The sequence below is a fragment of the Ursus maritimus genome, unplaced genomic scaffold, assembly GCF_017311325.1.
Source record: "Ursus maritimus isolate PB19 unplaced genomic scaffold, ASM1731132v1 scaffold_26, whole genome shotgun sequence".
NCBI lineage: Eukaryota > Metazoa > Chordata > Mammalia > Carnivora > Ursidae > Ursus > Ursus maritimus.
Genome location: NW_024425119.1, coordinates 5,768,743 through 5,788,518, shown reverse-complemented (window position 1 = coordinate 5,788,518; position 19,776 = coordinate 5,768,743). Strand labels below are relative to the sequence as shown.

General features: G+C 41.4%; 1 protein-coding gene across 1 annotated transcript in view; it reads right to left on the bottom strand.

Annotated features, from left to right (window-relative positions):
* Nucleotides 1-1,322: 1,322 nt before the first annotated feature.
* GALNT8 (polypeptide N-acetylgalactosaminyltransferase 8) overlaps nt 1,323-19,776 on the bottom strand; it is a 47,801-nt gene continuing 29,347 nt past the window's right edge. The window contains 8 exon segments of the mRNA XM_008683600.1: nt 1,323-1,466; nt 9,358-9,525; nt 10,561-10,656; nt 11,205-11,342; nt 12,527-12,712; nt 17,089-17,203; nt 17,670-17,862; nt 18,590-18,778. Coding sequence (XP_008681822.1) covers nt 1,323-1,466; nt 9,358-9,525; nt 10,561-10,656; nt 11,205-11,342; nt 12,527-12,712; nt 17,089-17,203; nt 17,670-17,862; nt 18,590-18,778 — 1,229 coding nt within the window.

Below are 19,776 nucleotides of genomic sequence, written 5' to 3'. Positions count from 1 at the left end.
TGTTTTAGTTCTTGATATGGATTTGGTCACTGTGAAAATTTTATCAAGCTGTACACTTATGACTTATGCATTTCTAAAAGCTTACTTTAAAAAATATAGCTGATATAATTCTGTACTAAATTATCAGTGTCTTGTCTGCCTAATGCCTAAAGGAAGCCTAATTATTCCTAGAATCATACCCAAGTAGCACTGACATAAAACTAAAAGGAAAAGGTGACCGTTTAAAGGAAAGGACCAGTTTGCACATCCCTGAAAGGTGAGCCCACAATACAACATACACATGAACATCCTACCTCCTCTCCTACCATGGTGCCCACTCCCACCAATCACCAGGACCTTGCCAAAATTGTCATCAGTAGACATATCTTCCAAATTTACCAACTAGAGGAAAGTATTTATCCAGCAGACAGCAGTAAGGACCCTTGGTTTTAAGTTTGTGCCTACAATTCCTTCTTTGTGTCCCATTAAGTGATGCCTCTCTGTTTCAAGCTTCCATTTCTCCATAATTTGCAGGAAGAATAGAAAGAAATAGGTAATAAAGTCTAGTAAGTGTTATAAGCTACTTAAAGACTCAGATGGACTTGGACTTTTCTACCATTTTCTATGCAGAGCTGGGATTGGTGAAGATAGGTTCTGTCCTACCCTCAGCCGCCAGAATATCTTTGGTATGGGAGAGATTGAGTAAACCAAACCAAACAGATTGAGCTGTGGGGGGGGGGTGGAGGAATTTTTAAAGATTACTTTTCTATTTGCTGCATCTTTCAGGACAGTTCAGAAAAGGGGAACCGCAGGGGCAACACACCTTCAGAGAACTGGTGCCACCTGAATCATTGTCATGCTTCCAGCCTGAAGATGACCCAGCCTCTCCCATGGAGCAGCCCCAAGGCTGTCTGGGGAGTCTCTGAGCAGATGGCTGGAGGAGGATGTGTGGGGCAGATGGCAATAGTGGTTGTCAGGAATGAAGACTAAACAGTGTTGGCAGAAGTCAACGATAGACTTCCACCCTCCTAGTTCTGTCCCCACATAGCAGCCAGATGATGGTGCTTATTTCAAGGAGTTTCCAATAATGGCATTTGATATATATCATGACTTTCCAAGGGAAACTGGGGGAGAGTTTCCTCACCCATCTCCAGCCTGGACATCCTGACACATGCATGGACCTCATCTTCCTACATCCTGTGTGTTGCAGGCCAAAGTCAGTAAACATACACGCATACTTTCCTGATCTCACCCTCTCCCACTTTGAGCAGCATTAGGAGTAGAAGCCATTCCAGTGGCAAGAACTGGTACCCAAATCCAGGCTCTCTGAAGATCACTGGATGTTAGTTTGATCCCCAGTTTTGCATGGTATACTGTATGGTCCACGCTTGTGTGGTGCAGGTCTGGAGCACAGGCTCATAGATGCCCCAAGTGTCTTTCTTCATCTCCAGACATCGCTTGGTGGCTCTGTTCATGACAGCACTTCCCTGGATGGGAGAAGAGACAGAGTCAAGGTATTGAAAATGCCCTCATCTCCCCTGCTCCTGCTCTTCCTGCTGTGCTCAGTGACATGCTTGAAGCGTCCCTCAATCTTCTGCCAGTCATCCACAGGAGAAATGAAAGGTAGAGTTAGACCACCCAGTGCTTTCTCTACTAGTACCATGGCAGAAGAACCACAGAACTAGGAGTAAGCAAGGCTGTGCTGGGTTTCTGTTATCATCCACCTCTCATGAGGTTGAAGCATCAGGGCAGTGTAACTGTCTAGACGTGACACATCTTGGAGAGCCTTCTCTACTTGGCCTTCCTTTCCACATCTTCACCCCTGAGCCCATGAAACCCATCAGGATTCTCCCTCCCTCCTCCGTGAGGCTTGGTGGCCAAAGGAGCAGAAGCTACATTCAGGCAACTCAGCCTGTTTTCTCCGTGGGGGGAAGGCAGGGCAGTTCCTACCTGTTCTGTCCTGGGGGCTTCACCAACGTTTACTACTGGAAGCGTTATGGGCTTAGAAGCCAAAGAGTCTGGGCCAAATCCCTACTCCACCACAAATAGCAGAGGACCTTAGGCAAATTACCTAGCCTAAGTCTCAATTTCCTCATCTGTAAAATGGGTTTATAGTTAATATTAGGGTAAAATTAATATTAATTGAATTAAATTAATTGGTTAATATTTATTGAGCATCTTGTGCCTAACATGAAAGATGTGCAGTAAATTAATACATCTCTGCCTCTTCCCATTCTAATGGGGGAAGGAGAGGAAGAGTCATCCTTCTCTTTGTTCCTATGTGCCACCTCCAGCCCCCTGAGCTCTTTCCTCATATCTGTGGCTCAACAACTATCATTGTGCCATCTGTCCTGGTCCTGTCCACTTCTCCTAGCCCTCCCATTTCCTACACCCCCTCCATCTCTTTGCAAGAATCGCTCACAGAATCTATTTCAGTGCCTCGGTGAAGTTGTTTTCCCTTTATACACCCTGCCCTCTGCTGTCATCCTGAGTTAACAACCTCCATTTGAATGTCTAGTGAGAGACCCTGATTTCACCGTCCCATTTTGGAACCTACCACCAAGCATTTTAACACCGAGCAGGACTGCGGCATTATGTCCAAATCCTGCTCCCTCTGATTTCTTTTCATCACAAAATGCACCCCTCCCCTGCCAACCCTGCTCCCCTAAACTTGCCTTCCCTGCCCACACTGGACTCCCCCGGGTGCACCTCCCCAGTGTGGGCAGTCACGCAGGCTCCCCTGGTTCTTGAACTCCTCCTGTCACCTCCACTGCTCCTTTCTGTGCGCCCCGCCTGTAGCCCACAGTGTGCTCCTGGAGAGGGTCCAACCAACCAAGCAGGCCTGGCCACAAATGTGCCTACAGCAGTCTGGTTTAAAATTTGGTTTACTCCTTAGGGTTACTCTTCCAGACCTCCTCAGCACTCTTTATCCCTTATCCCCACCCCTTAATGCTCACTTACACTAAATGCCTTTTTTTCACTTTGTTGAGATCACACTGCCAGCTAGGATAGCCCCTGCCCCAAGTGCCATGAGGGACCCCCAGGACACTGTGGGTGGTCTCAAAGGAGCTGCACTGCCTGTGTCTCTACTGCTAGCAGCCCCTGTGCTCTGATGTGGACACCAGAGAAATGTTCTTCCTGTTTAACATCGTTCTTTCATTTCTCCCTCTGGGCAGATTCCTTTTCTACTGACTTTAAATATACCCAAATGTCTCAATGTTAGAGGGGGAAAAGAACCCTTAACTCTACCATCCTCTTTTTTTTCTACCATCCTTTTTAACCAAAATTCAGTGCTTTCCTCCTTTTCAAAATCAAACTTCCCAAGCCATGAAGTGATAACAACAGTGGATAAGATTCTGTGTTTGAATCTGGACATTAAATCTGCTGTGTGACCTTGGTTCTGTTATTTGACTTCTCTGTGGTTTAGAAACTTTGTAAGTAAAGTAGAGCTAATGATAATATTTCTCTTAAAAGATTTATGTAAGGATTAAATTAGATAGTGCCTGTACATTATAGGTACTCAATAAATCTTGACTATGCTAATTTATTGTGATTTTTTAGATAAAGTCAGTGACCCTTTTTTTTTCTATTTTCTCTCCACTTCCATGTGACTTGTCTTTTTTTTTTTAAGATTTATTTATTTATTTATTTATTTATTTGACAGAGAGAGACAGCCAGTGAGAGAGGGAACACAAGCAGGGGGAGTGGGAGAGGGAGAAGCAGGCTCCCGGCGGAGGAGCCTGATGTGGGGCTCGATCCCAGGACTCCGGGATCACGCCCTGAGCCGAAGGCAGACGCTTAGCCACGGCACCACCCAGGCGCCCCTGTGTGACTTGTCTTTTGGAAGTATTCTTTATACCTTCTTCAGACTCTTCTCTGGTTTCCTTTGCATTGTGTTCATCTGGATCTTACACATTTTGGGTTTGGTTTTTATTTGGGGGTGTTGCCTGCCGGTTTTTAAAGAATTCATGGTTTTGTTTATTTTCTACTTCCACAGAAGGAATATATGCTCTTTCTTTTAATTTGAAAAGCATATTTCAAAAATTAGAAGCACTTGTAATAGAATAACATTGTATATATAGGTTGTATACCCTGCTTTTTAAGTTTAAGATCATGATTTAATATCTCATGTGCCTTTTTCAATTTCATTAACTTTTGAAAATATACGTTTTGAGGATATAATTTGAATGACTATAAAATGTTCAGTTCAATATTCAGGGGATGAACAAAGATCTCCCCCATTGTTGGGTATCTAATTTTTCCTAATATTTTGCTATGATAAATATTAAGATATTTTCCGTATTAATTTTGACCCACATTCTATATTATTCTTTAAAGTACTGTCTTAAAAGAAAATGAGCACCTTAAAAGGGTCATAGTTGATGTGGGGGCTCTGACTGTGTCAGGGTTTTCCATGCAGAGAGCTAAACTGCCTTCTGCAGTTGTGCTCACTAGTGTGACACCGTTCCCCCAGGTTTCTCTTCTTTGTTGTTTCTCGAACCCTGACTGTGTATGGTCTCCTCATTCTCCCTGCCTCTCCCAGAGCTCTTCTTTGTGTAACTCCATCTGGAAGACTTCCGCATGATGACCTTTACCCCAACTCTCCTGCTACGGATGTCTCTACTCTCAACTCTATTCCTTTCAAAGTCCAGAGGTCAAAAAGGCCTTATCTCTTCAAATTGGGTCCCTTCGCAGTCACCGATGCCATCTCTCTTGTGGCTTTCAGAAGTCATACCTCCTCGGGTTAGCTCAAATCATGAATCATGGTATTGGAAGAAGACAAAAGGCTTATCAAGTCTTATCTCCCTCTCAATTCTGGAAGATAACTTTGGTAGCTTTTTAACAGAGTGAATGTGTAAGTTATGTCTGCAAAGTAAACAGAGCACAAAGGGCCCACCCTTCCATCAACTGTCACTTTCTTACCTAAAAGAACTGTGGTCCTGAGATAAGGTGGGTAAGAAAGGCTTAGATAGAATGAGTCGGCTCATGAGCTACAGGATCACTTCCCTCTTCAACTTCCGGTCTTCTTGACACTGTGACCTAAAAAGGGACCTGCTTTAGACATCAGAGGGGTGGGCAGAAGTCCCCTGCATGTCCTGCAGCTCCAGACCTCACGCCCAGCCAGAATCTATATCAGCAACCTCAGCCAGCTGAGAAAGTGATCTTTCCAAAATTTTCTTGGAAAGGCAAACCTCAAAATGTTTGGATGTTATAATTGTTTCCCGAGTATAACTAGTATGTTTAATTCCCAGGAGATTTAGGATCAAATAAACATGTTAAAGGAATCAAACAAATAGTATTTGTTAAAGATTCTGTGTACAGTTACTATTTTTAAGTACCTGCTTTGTTTTTAAAAAATTTACTTGCAGATTAACCTTGTAATACCAATTTAAAAATGTGTTATTGAATAAATAAGTTTGTGAAAACTTACCAAATTGCAAACACTTTTGAAACATATATTAGAATTTAAGAATCATTAATTTAAAATCAGATAATTGACATTCTTAAGAAAGAAAATTTAGTGTATTAAATTTATAAATACTGTATGTAATCTTTAAGGGAATTTATTAAATTGTAAAGTCCCCTTTAAAGTTGCTAAGAGAGCAGATTTTAAAAGTTCTCGGGTCACTTGGGTGGCTCAGATGGTTAAGCATCTGTCTTCAGCTCAGGTAGTGATCCCAGAGTTCTGGGATGGAGCCCCACATCAGGCTCCCAGCTCAGCAGGGAGTCTGCTTCTCCCTCTGCCTCTCCCCTGCTCATACTCTCTCTCTGTCTGTCTCTCAAATAAATAAATAAAATCTTCTTAAAAAAATAAATTTTAAAAAATAAAAGTTCTCATCACAAGAAAAAAAGGTTTTTGTAACTGTGTGTGGTGATGGATGCTAACTAGACCTATTGTGGCAATCATTTTGCAATATGTGCATAAATTAGGTATATTATGTTATATGCTTGAAGCTAATTTAATGTCATTTGTATAAATAAATTAATTAATTCACTATTGCAAATGACCTTACACTCATAAATTTGAAGAAATGGACCAATTCCTCAAAAACCATAAACCACTGAAATTAAGTCAACATGAAATAAATTATCTGAATAGCCCTGAACCATTAAAAAAAATTTCAATTTGGGGCGCCGGGGTGGTTCAGTCGGTTAAGTGTCTACCTTCAGCTCATGTCATGATCCCAGGGTCCTGGGATGGAGTCGCACATCAGGCTCCTTGCTCAGTGGGGAACCTGCTTCTCACTCTGCCTCCTTCTCCCTCTGCCTGCAGTTCTCCTTGTTTGTGCTTTCTCATTCTCTCTCTCTCTGACAAATGAATAAATAAAATCTTTAAAAACTTCTTTTTTTTTTTTTTTTTAGTTTGAGCCCCAAGAAGATGGCCTGCCAGGCTGGCACATCCCCTGTGCACACAGGACTAGAAAGCTGTCAGGTCTGAATGCAGGAAGTGTGCAAGGATCAAAGCGTCCATGCTTGGGTGCTCCAGAGTGGAAACCAGGCTCACTGAAACTGGCTTCAGGCTCAGGGAATTGTGCTGATAGTTTTGAGTACAGGCAGGAACTTGTGGGGTACACACAAGGGTTTTAAAATATTTTAATTCATGGTTTAAAAGCCCCTGGAAAAGAAACCTCCAAGCCCATATGGTTCCACTGGAGAATTATACTAAGCATTTAAAGAAGGATTAGCACCAATTCAAGACAATCTCTTCCAGAAAATCTCTTCCAGAAATGCCTCTTTCAGAAACTGATCTATTCTAAATTTTTGTCAACAGGACAAATTTTATCAATTAGAAAGAGGAAACACCTCTTAGCTCACTTTATGAGGCCAGTATTGCCTGGATACTAAAACCAAAGACAGTATCAAAAATAAAAAAAGAAAAGAAAAAAGCTGCAGGTCATAATCTCTAATGAATTTAGAAACAAAAATCTTAAACAACATACAAGCAAACCAAATCCAATAAAGTATGAATGAACCATGAGAGACTATGGACTCTGGGAAACAAACTGAGGGCTTCAGAGGGGAAGGGAGTGGGGGAATGGGATAGGCCAGTGATGGGTATTAAGGAGGGCACGTATTGCATGGTGCACTGGGTGTTATATGCAAGTAATGAATCACGGAACTTTACATCAAAAACTTGGGATGTACTGTATGGTGACTAACATAATATAATAAAAAATTATTATATAAAAGAAAAGAAAAGAAGTGTACACCTTGAGTAAGTATGGTTTATTCCTGGCACACAAGGGTGTTTCAACATTAGAAAATTAATCAGTATAATCCATCATATCAGCAAACTAAAGAAGAAAAAACATGATCATATCAATTGACAAAGGAAAACCATTTGACAAAATCCAACTCACACTCACAATAAATATATTTCTTTGCAAGTTAGAAATTCAGGTAAATTACTTCAATTTGAAAAGGAACAACTATAAAAAATCTACAGCTAATGTATATGCAATGATGAAAGACTCAATGCTTTCCCCCTGCATCTGGGAACAAAGTAAAGATATCCATTCTCACCATTCTTATTCAACGTAGTACTCAAGCTTCTAGCTAATATAATATGGCAAGAAAAACAAATAAAAGTCATACAGATTGGAAATGGAAAAAAAAGTGATTGTTAAAACCTACTAGGTTTTTAAATAAAATAATAAGATTTCTAAGCTGAATGTAAAAGCTTAAAGAAAAACTATAGTTCTTTAATTTATAACTTAAATAAATGTAATATTAATTTTTAAAACTAAAGTAAACCTGTGATAGTATTTTCTGCACAAAAAAATTGATACTGTTAAGGACATTAAAAACTCACATTTAGTACACTGGGCCTGCCTGTCAAACATACTCTGCTTGGTGACTGCCATTGACAGAAAGCTCACCACCTTCCTAGGCAGCCCATTATTCTGTAGGATAGCTTAAGTTGTCAGGTTATTAGAAAGCCCTCCTCTGCCCTTATGTTAAGTTGAACTCTGCTTCCTTGATCTCCAGTCACTGGTCTCAGTTATGCCCTCCTGTAGACACTGAACAAACCTAATCGCTCTTCCTCATGAAATCAGCATCATCTTTTCTCTAGGCTCATGTCTCTAAGCCAGTACCTTCAGATTTGCCAAACTTTCATTTGCTCTGCAATTACTTGTTGAGTGCCTGCCATGTTCTAGGCACTGTGCTGGATACCAAAACAACAACAACAGCAAAACCCAGGCACTGCCCTCCAGCTCACAGTATAGTGATGAGAAGAAGCAAGTGAGGAGGTACTTAGAAGTCATCGTGAGATAAAACCTGTAGGAAGGGCCCTGAGACTATGAATCACTCATCCTCATCCTGTGGAGTCACAGATGGCTTCTCAAAGAAGACAATGTCCAATGCTAGAGGAACATCTTGTAGTTGGCCCAGTAAAAAGGGGTGGGAGGAGAGGGAACAATAGGTACACAAAAGCCTACGATAAGAGGGAGCATAGCCGTTCGTAGAATTACGTGTAGTTCCATATAGAGCAGGAAGCGAAGAGCAGAAATGCACTTTACCCTCCTCCTCCTTCTGATATTGGATAGTTCAAAAAGACTTAATCTAGGATCCAAAAACCCTCTGAAATTGTAAGCAAAATTGTGCACATATGTGCATATATATGTTTTCCTGGAAAGAAGATTTTCAAAAGAGTTACTAGCTTTAAGTTAGGAGTAAATGAGTTAGATTGATCCATGTCTGTTAAAATGTAGCCCCTGCACCTAACACAGTACCAAAATGCTCAGAGATACCATCCCAGACAGAGCATTGCCTCCCTTCATCAGGACATCACACCTCTGCCAACGTGACTTAATGCAGTAGTCAGTCAAATCCCTTATGTCATTGTCTTGTGAATTCTGCCGGATTCCCTCTACCCTGTTCTTAGTCAATTGATTTTGAAATTAAAGTCCCTATCAAATTTCAGCCCAGGGCTCCAGATCCTCTGATTACCATGAATAATAAAACTAATCACAATGGCTAATATTTATTTAATACTTTCTATGTTCAGGCTCTATGCTAAATTCTGTATAAACACTATCTCATGTAATCCTCCCAACAGGCTCCTAAAGTAGATATTGTGATCTCCATTTTATAAATGAGGAAACCAAGTATCAGAGAGGGTAAGAGACTTGCTAATGGTGACTGGACTAGGACAAACCCAAAATCTTAACTGTTAAGCTATAACAGATTCCAGTATCGCTTCCCTTACCCACCCACCTTCGCCAACAGACTCAGCGTTCCAGGCCCAGTTTCATTTCCGGTCTTTTCCCTACACATTGCCATGAAGCCAGTCCTTCTAAAACACTATCAAGTCCAATATGAACCTCGCAGACTAGATTTGAATATGCCTATCCATTAAAAAACCATGTGACTCACCAATTTAAAATCCCAATATATGTGCTGTCTGTTTTGGGCTGCCTTGGAACATGGCTCTAAAGTGGGTTTCTCCCCATTGCCAGGGTCTGTCAGGCAGTGATCATCAGTATATGCCTCTGCCATCAGGGGTCCCACATAGAGCTCCCCAGGGAGGTGATAGCAGACATTCTAAAAGAGAGCAAAGGATGCCGTCATGGATATAGTCAGTGAGGCAGTCCTTGACCTTATAGAGGGCATGAGACTGTTCTTGGGTCCCCTAGGCACTCAATCACCATGAGGGAGCACTGAACTTTCCTGGGTAACAAAGAGTCACTTCTGCTTCTTTCTCCCCAACCCCCAGTTGACTCTAGGAAGAAGACCAGGCATGAGGAGGGGGCACTGCTCTGCCTGCTTCCGTACAAGGGCTCCAACACAATCATGACTTGCCTAGACAAGGGAGATTATCTTTGAAACACACACACACACACACGCACACACACACCCTTGACCTTCAGAAGCTGTCATCATAAGCTCCAGCGATGGGCTTGTCAAGAAAACTTTCCAGATCTTAATCTGACACTATCTTGTTTGGTGAGCTTGGACAATTAGGCTGTTTTTGTGTCTCAGTGTTTTCATTTGTCAGGTGGAAATGCTATCGTACATACCACCAAAAGTTCCCTGTGAGGGCAACATGCAAAGTAACAAGATAGATGAAAATATTCTCAGGAGAAAAAGTCCCTGGGCTGCATCAGCCACTCGATGCCAGATCTCTTTTATTATATGGAGAAACTTCCATTTAGCCTCTCTCTTCTCTAGCCCCTGTTTCCTTCTCTATAGAAGAAGCCACAGGTAGCATCACCTGCACACCTTCCAGGGCATACAGGGAGTGGTGGGAGGATAGTGGAGATAGTGAAGGGAAGGGAAAAGGATGGGACCTGAGGTAACTGTCAATGAAAGTATTACCATTGCAAATGAATGGGACAGAGCATATTTTCTACCTATGCTCCCTGGACCTGAAGTGGATCTGTCTAGCTATGATCTTTTGAATGGACTTGGAAGTGCTTAATTATAGGACAGATTTGGATTTCACCCTTACCCTTTGCTGAGGATGTTCCATTCCTGCCTTCCCATCATCTAACACTTAGTCTGAAACTGGCAAGGGTTGCCAGGTGCTGAGCCATAACAAACTCACCCTGCCAGGGCAGGAGAGATTGTGGAAGATACCTGCAGACCGTATTTGTGACAGTAATACATGATGGGAGTTTTGTCTGAAACAGGTCCCTGATCCAGGCAGATATTTTGATCCAATGTGTTTTTCATCTGAAAGGGCAAAACACACAGAAACACCATTGGAAAGAGGCAGAGAAAGAAGGCCCTCAAGCCTCCCCAAGTTGTGCATTTTCCCCACTACTCCAGGGGTGCCAGAAATTACCAAGCAAAAGGAAGCAGGGGTTTGGGATCTTGAGAGCCATTTTCTTTGCACTAGACAAATGCTGGAAGGAGATCCTGCTGCGAGCTCCTTCCTAGGAAAGCCCACCCTCAGACTGTCACAGCACATATAGAAAAGGGAGGCCAGGCCAGATACCCCGGCTGGCTGAGAAACTGAGAGGTCAGATTTAGGGCTGCAGTTTGCAAAGTAAGGAACCAGAGGCAGAGACAAGGAAAAGAGATGAGGTCTGGGGAGCAAGAGATGAAAGTACACTGAGAGGGCCCAAGGACAAAACCTGAGAAAGAAGTTAGGGGGTAGAAAGATAAGCCTGGGCAGGATGGATTTTGGAAACGCTTTTCTGAGCTGCCATGTAATTCAGGTCCCATTGCCTTTCATAGTCAAATATTTAAAACCTGAGGTGCGATTTCACGATACATACTCTTCCATAGCCCACAATGTAGTGGATTGGCTTCAGGTTTGGATAAACATTCTTCAGATACCAGTCAAAAGTGTTACATTTCAGTTTCTTCCGGAGTGCCATTCTGGAAGAAATGTCTCCAAAATCGATTCCAGAGTTCTATAAATAAAACATGGAACATTTCTGTGCCTTGTAACATCCTTGACTCCATCAAAGGGTATGAATGACGCATGAGGGAATGAAGCATTTTCCTTATAGCCTGGAAGGTTACCTTGATCATTACAGTTTTTCAGCGAAAGTGAAAAGAGCTTGAACCCTAGTAATCTCTGCTGGCTTCAAAGGCACTTGCAAGGTCTGTGTAGTAGGGCCACTTGGGTTTATTTCCCTTCATTAGCAAGCTAATACAGACTGCTCTCATTTGAGATAATATTTGCACCAGTAAGGCACAAAATACTCCAGGTAGCCAGAAAAGGCTTTCAAAAACAATATTCTGGGGGCACCTGGGTGGCTCAGTCGTTAAGCGTCTGCCTTCGGCTCAGGTCATGATCCCAGGGTCCTGGGATTGAGCCCCGCATCAGGCTCCCTGCTCAGCAGGAGGCCTGCTTCTCCCTCTCCCACTGCCCCTGCTTGTGTTCCCTCTCTCGCTGTCTCTCTCTCTCTGTCAAATAAATAAATAAATAAAATCTTTTTAAAAAAAAACAATATTCTGATAGCAAGATTTAGAGGTTGAAGGAGATTTTCTACAAGAGATATCTGCGGGGAATCAAAGGGAAAGAATGCTTGAGCCCAGAGCCGCAGCTCAAGGACAGAAGATAGTATACCCTGTCAACCTCAGGTGGCTAGCCTTAGCCAAGAAGGCTGTCCTCATCTGTGTGCATCCAGCAGGGTTACAGTCCCTACTCCCACCATCCCACATCCCACCTGCCATGTCCCATGAATTCCTGATGTCCAGCCCTGCCCCACAATGAATCCCCCAGTATAGATGATGCATGAAGAACATAGAATCTAGAAGAGTCCTTGGTTTGAATCATATCTCTGCTGCTTATTACTTTATTACCTTAAACAAATTCCTTTCAACCCTCTGTGCTTTGGTTTCTTCATCTATAAACACAGAAGCATAAAAACAAAACCCATCTCATAGATATGTCTCAATGATTAATGACTGCCTGGAGCATAGTATTACTACATTAATGTTAGGTGTCATTTTCATTGCACCATGGGGACTTTATGCTAATTTTTTAGGGCTGGGATAGCACTTTCACTCTATCTGTCCCATTTCCTACCATTACCAGCCCCCCCTCCTCCTTCATTCTTCCCTGCTTCTGTTCAAATCCACGACAAACCTGGAGAGGTATGTTCCAGGCCAAATAGACCATGTGTTTGTACTCATCCATCCAGATTTCAGCCACCCGCAAAGCATTACGCTTCAAGGGAAGACTCAGATCCAAGGCATAGGGCTTGTGGTGTCTCTCTATGTGAGCAATCCGGGAGCACGGTAAGATCTCAATTCTCCCTCCACACTGCCACACCTGTAAAAGAAGAAAAGAAAGTCACCTGGACAGGCTAGGCCCATGACCAAGAAGCAGCATAGCTGTGGACTCACAGAGACCACATTTTGGAATCATTTTTAAAGAATGTAAATTCAGTCCTCTCACTCCCATCTCAATGTGGCCTCTCAATCTACCTATCTAAAACAACCTTCATTAGAAGTCTACCAAAATGCTTCTCTCCCATTGTTCAGACAGCTCCAAAAATCCTACGTCTCTCAGGAAATCTTCCTGAACAGACCAAAGGAATGGCTGCCTCTGCTCTATTATCCCCAAGAAAGTGCCAAAGTCCTAAGAGGCACCACGCTTGGAGCCAATCTCACTGGACTTCACTTCCCAAGACCCCCTGTGTCCTGCATGCTAGATATAAAGCAATGTGGACAGACTCTCAGGGGTTCCCACGATCCCTGCTTCCTGGTGTTCACACCCTTCCCTAATCCCTTCCCTTTGAGTGTGGGCTTTTGATCTCCTTCTATCCAATAGAATATGGCAAAGGTGACAGGATGTATATGATTGCATGTGTGTAATTAAACAATATAAGATTGCAGCGTCCATCTGTTTAGGAGACATTCTGTCATGTTGGCTTTGAAGATGCAAGCCACCACGTTGTGAGCCACCATGATGAAGAGGTCACAGAGCAAGAAACTAAGGGCGGCTTCCAACTGATAGCCAGCAAAAAACTGAATGCTTTCTCAGTCTGGAGGGCTTCAAGGAACTGAGTGCTACAAACAATCACATGAGCTTGGACGCAGATCTTTCCCCAGTCAATCGTAAACGAGAACCTAGCCCTGGCCAACACCTTGACTGCAGCTTTGCAGGTGACCCTGCTAAGCCATGCATGGACTCTTAATCCACAGAAACTGTGAGATGGTAAATGCAACTTGCTTTGAATCACCAACGTTGTGATAATCCTGCTACACAGCAACAGATAACTCATACAAGTAATTCTTGTCTAAGAGATATCATGACTCATGATATAATGATACAATTATAAATACTCTTTTTTGCCATCTGACGGGTACAAACATAATTTTTAGGCCACATAATCTAATACTTGGCTTAAAAATATGATCTTCATCCAGATAGATGATAGAATTATCTACTGATATTAGATTGATATAACTGCTCCAGTGTCTTCTCTTCATGGTTTCCCAAGAAAGGTGCAGTTTTGGGGAGTTAATTGGCCTATCCGACAGCAGTTAGAAACCTCCTACATTCATGCCCAAGGGAGCCTCTGAGATAAGAGTGAGCAACTTAGGTAGGTCCTGCTGGTTCAGTTAACCCCCTAAAGGATCATTCCCTGTATCTGACTTTCAGAATTTTTCATCCTTTCTTCTACTTCTGAACCCACATATTCTCCTCCCTCATCCCCCCAAACCCAGAATAGCACAGTGACAAAAAGTCAGGCTTTGAAGTCAGACTGACCTGTGTTCAAGTCCTGACTCCATCACTGCATACCTGGCAACTAGGGGCAAAACACCTTCCCTCACTGAGTCTCAAGTGGCTCATCCACAAAAGGGCATAAAGCTGTCAGGAGGAATAAATGGCATAACAAGTATCCATAAATGGCTATGATTTTTAACTTGAAACAGTTCTTTTCTTCCATTATCCTCCTGAATTTCTCTTCATTAGTTTCCAGAATCATGTGGAGGTTACAACTGATTTGTTTTCAGATATTATTTTCTGAAGCCGAACATCTAAAATTTGAAATACAAATTTACTCCAATTTTTTTAGTTGATGGTAGTTTCCAATCCACAGGAATTCAGAGGAGAAAAAAAATGGCACAAAAAAACTTAAATTCAAGTGAATGGATAAAAGTCATGATTGCCATTTATGAAGTAACATTAACTATTATCCTTGAGCAACAGTTTCCAAATTTTACTCTTTCGATTTATTCCCCCTTGCCAAACATTCCTCCATTCTGTGTGTGTGTGTGTGTGTGTGTGTGTGTGTGTGTGTCTAACACAGAGAGAGACGTGAAGCTTCTGCTTATAATAACAATGACTTGTTCTGTGGCACATGTTACCCTAATGTTTTTCATGAATTTAATACGTACCATGTAGATATTATTATTATCCTCATTTAAGTAAGTTGCCCACATTTACCAGCAAGTAAATGACAGAGCTGGATTCCGAATCCAGGCAGTGAGCCTGTTAAGATCTGACAAGGGGTCAGGAATACACAAGGTGCTTGATAAATGCTGGTTTTTCTTTCTTGAGCATCAGTCCCAACAGTCCATCTCCATTTATACACTTCCATGTGCACTATCACTGCCATGCCTCTAGATGTCAGAATAAAGCATTTCATGAAGTTATAATGTTCCCCAAGATCTGTCATTGGAGAAAGACAGATCTTAACAAGTTCTGAGAAGTTTTAAAAGGCAAACAGCCACACACACAAACTAAGAAGACTGGATATGGGTAGAACTGTTTTATCCAAGAAAAAGAAAAGAATGGCCTTTCCCTGACATTGCCTACATTTCCAGCAAAACTTACCAAAAAAAGCACAAAATGTTAAAAGAAAGAGGATTTCTTGTGGAATCTAAAATATCAGAGTTCAGTAGAGGGTGGGGGAATTGAAACAGACAGACAACAGAAGAAGAAAGCAGAGAAAAGCGTGGGGAACTCAGAAATGGTAAGAAGGGCTTGGGGTCCTAACTTGGAGAATTGGAGTTCCAAATTCATGGAAGCTATGGTAGGTAGGAAAATCTCAACCATAATGTAACTACAGTCAGCTTAGGACTTTGCTACGTACTATGCATAAAGTAATTATTTCTGCATTTATATTTTTGTGCTAGAGACTAATTGTACACTCAATACATATTCCCCTCTCCATCTATAGTTTTAGAAGGAATAACGGTACACATAAGCAACTAGCTGAAATCTACGTTTTCCAGACTCTTTTGCTCATCAGTGGCCATATGACCAGCAGTGGCCAATGGGATTTGAAGGAAATAACATATACAACTTTCAGGTAGTGCCCTTAAAAAGAAAGCATGCTCTGTCTTCCCCCCCTTTCTCTTCTTACTGAATAGAATACAGGTGTGGTGTTGAGTGTAGCAGAACCAGAAGATGGGTCTTGGTCCCCATCACCCTGAAGCTGCCATGTCAGTCCTGAACTGCTTATTTTCAAACTGTTCTGGGAAAAAGAAATAATTTCTATCTTGTTTAAACCTGTCATTTTAGCCTTTCTCACAGTAGTCAAACAAGAATTCAATTAATATCTTTATAAATCATTTAAAAATATTTATTACATTCTAACAGTGCCATCATCCTTATGAGGTAGATGAAACAAGGACGCTTTCATAAAAGGGAAAACTGGTCAAGACAACCATGCAAAACAATAGTATTCCTACAGAACAATTACTGTGGCTTAAGCTATAACCCAGATAGGAACTCAAAGTGTATTTGTTAACACATAAATGTGATGTCCTGGTTAAGTCTTAATTGGGTATAATATGTAATTCTAAAGTCATCAGTTCCAAGTAAAACGAAATTGAAGGGAGTAGGTCTGAATAACTTTTAGAAAATATCATATGCTTCCAGACGCTGTAATGGACCAGAGATCACCTGGTCTCAGGCACAGAATTTCAGGGCTTAGGGGAAAAAAGCCATTTTATAGACACTCAGTCCACAGTGAATTAGCAAAGAAAGGATTAGAAGCCAAGTTCAGCATTTTTTTACAATGCCACCGATGTCCTTATCACTATTATTTATAGCATTAACCATTTATGAGCATAAGTCACATGTTACTCAGCTTGCTAGGGGCTTAATGTAGTAGGTATGGCTTAGAGAGCTTCTATGCTGCCCAAGATAACACAAACTTTCAAGTGGTAGAGTAGGATTTGGACTTAAGTCTGTTTGTTTCCAATACTCACGTAATTCTCACTACCATATGCTGCCTTTTTTAAAGTTCAGCTTTAGGCTGGAAGATGAAAGAAAGATAAATTAATAAGAACAATCACAAACCCAAGAGGCAAGGCCTTTTAACAAAGGCTTGTACATTATATAGAAGCTGCAAAAAGAATACTATAGGAGGGATATTTTATGCATGAGATCTAGGAGATGGTTGGAAAAAATGCTTGGAATGCTTATTTCCCTTAAGGCAAATAAGAATACCATCTGCTGAGCCTCAATTCTACCACTTTCCATCCATATTTCCCAGATTATATAAACCTATACCAGAAAGCTCCACTCCAGAAGTTTTACTGCCTATTCCTAGTGACTCAGAAACATGAGAATTTGTCCATCGCTGGAGCCAATGACATTCAGCCTTGTTCCAGAATTCCAAAGACCATACTACTCACCAATTATTTCCCTCTCTGCTTTTTCTCCTAATGAGAAGGGAATGTACCCACCCTCAAGCTCAGTTCCACATTCTCTCCTCCATAGACCAGCATCCCACCATCCAGAGATCCGATCTCTTCCAAAAAGACCCTATTGGCAGCCAGGATGCCCATGATACAAGGACTCCTATAGAACACACAGGAAGAGAGTTACTAACCTCTTTATTAAGGAATGGGTCAGGATGGCGGTGAAGGGTAGGAAGCCAATGATGATTTGTCTTTCAAAGGTCTACTCAAGCCTCTTCTTATCCTGAAGGCTTTCCCCAAACCCTCAGGCTGAACCTATGCTGCTATAGCCCTTCTCAAATTATAATGAAATTATACCTTTTTCATCTTCATAGTCCAACTTCATAGCCTGGTAAATGCTTAAAATGCCTCAATTTTTTTTAAAAAAAAATTATATACTTTGCTTTTTGTTTGAAAGCCTTTAGATAGTCTAAAGTGTCTATAATTTTTTTTCTCTATCCTCTGTCCATCACCCCATCTCCTCCATTTCTCCCACCCACTCCCATCAGTACCATAAAAGATAAAACTCACACCATCCATTCTTGATTTCCCATGTTCTAATCAAGGTTCCTAAACCTCAGACTTACTTCACTGGAGCGGTGGCATCATCCAGATCAAGCCAGGCCTTTGGCAGTGGATCATAGCGACACCACAGTTCCCAGTTAAACCCATCAACTGCCAACGCATACCTTTCCAGTTCAAAGGTGTCAAAATGAATATTGTCAAATACAGGAGACACTATCACAGTGTGATCTTCCTGAATCCAAGCCAAAATGGGCTCTGCCTTAGAAGAAGAGTGTATAACAAATCCAGGTTGGATAGGAAGTAAGTAGAAGAAGCAAGCAAGCAAAACTTCTTCAAGCACCTTGCCCTGACATTGAGCACCTTTTTCATTTATGCTGTGCTGAGCTGTAAGATACTCCAGAGTGCAGAGAATCTCTGCAGTTTTCAGAATAGCTTGAGGCGCTAGCAGCTGACCTATGTCAAGAACGGATTTGGAATTGGTACCCAAATACCACTCTCAAATCATTATGAACAGGGCTATTGGTATTCTGCCTAAATTTACGTTAGCTCTTTGGGTCTCCCTGTTTCCAAAATGATGTCTCTTTACTATTTGATTCTCCAAAGAACACAACTTTCTTTGTATCATGTAATTTCAGGGCTGAGAAAAACCTTAGGAATTATCAAAAGATAATTTATTCATTTTAAAGTTAAGGACATAAATGTCTCGTTATTTGGCAAAGTGAGGGTCAGGATCCAGTTGTCAACCCTCCAAGCCCATTGTTTTTTGTTTTGTTTTGTTTTTTGTTTTGTTTGTTTGTTTCCTAAGTCTAGACTACTTCCTTAGCCAACCAAAATCCGTGAGTAAAACACCCTGTCTTTGGATCTTTTCTTTGTTCAAAGTCTGGTGCTGTCTTCCCCTATTTCCATAATATCCTGTCTTGTATGTAGTACATTTTCAATATCTCCTTTCTCCCCTTTCTTGGGAGAAGAAATCTCCTGGAGCCTTACCACCCAATGTTCACTTCAACATGAGCATCCAAGATGGCAATCACATCAGCCATGGCCACTTTCCTGCCAGTGTTGCGTGCTTGAGCAAGACCCTTTATCTCCATATGCCGAATTATTTTTAGTAGTCCTGGATACTTCTGGTTGTAAAGCTTAACTTTCTCATCCAAGGGTGCCTTTAGTTCTCCTGCCAACCAAATGCACACCTACAGAAATTCTGAGTGCAATAATCAACGTGGTACAGAAATTTCATACTATTATGAAATAGTGGCTGGACTACCTCCAGTTTAGGATGAGCAATTCTACCATCTTGACTCAGAAATAAGTAGTGTTTCCCCTGCACCTACTTCTCTCCATTCTATCCTCAGGCTTAATGCTCCATTCCTAATCTCCTTTCCCTTGAAGTTAAACTACCTTAGAATAATCATACTGTTTACCATGTAACAAAGGTTGTTATATATGCTTTATGTGTGTATTGAGAAATTTTCACAAGAATGAGTAGATAGACCTGACCTAACTAAGGTAGAGGTGCTGATGAACAGATATTATAGAGACATCCTGGAATGTCTTCCCCATGGCTAAACTCTCAAGATTTTCTGGAGAATCCATAAACAACTGAAACTGTTTTGTCTTGTTTTACATATTTCTACTTGGCCTACTGAAGGACCAGTTTTGGATAGAATGCCCAGGCTGATCACTTTTCCAGCTTCTAGCTAATGTATTTATCCTCTAAATTATGCAAACAGGATTCACTATTCCCAGATTGTTTACACTTTTTTCTTCCATCTTCCCCTCTCTTTTATAAAGCCTGTCTATAAATTTGCTCTTTGAGCCTACCAGTTGATTTCCTCATATGTACGAGAACAACTTGCATGTAAATCACTAAGCAGTGTTTAAGATATCTAACCAAGTGACTGAGTTTTCCATTGATAACATTAATTTACTTAAATTTCAAATTATCCTATAAGTTGGTATTTCCGTATCCTCAGTTTACAGACAAAAAAACCTCCTGAGGCACAGAGAGATTAAGAAGGTTGTCCAAGTTACTCATATGATAAGTGGCACACCCTGGATATGAGTCCATATTCTGTCTAACCACCATACCATGCTGCCTAAAGTACTATGTGTGTACTTGGTTGGGTTTATCATGATCTCTCTCTATTCCTCTCTTCCCAGGGCCCGAGA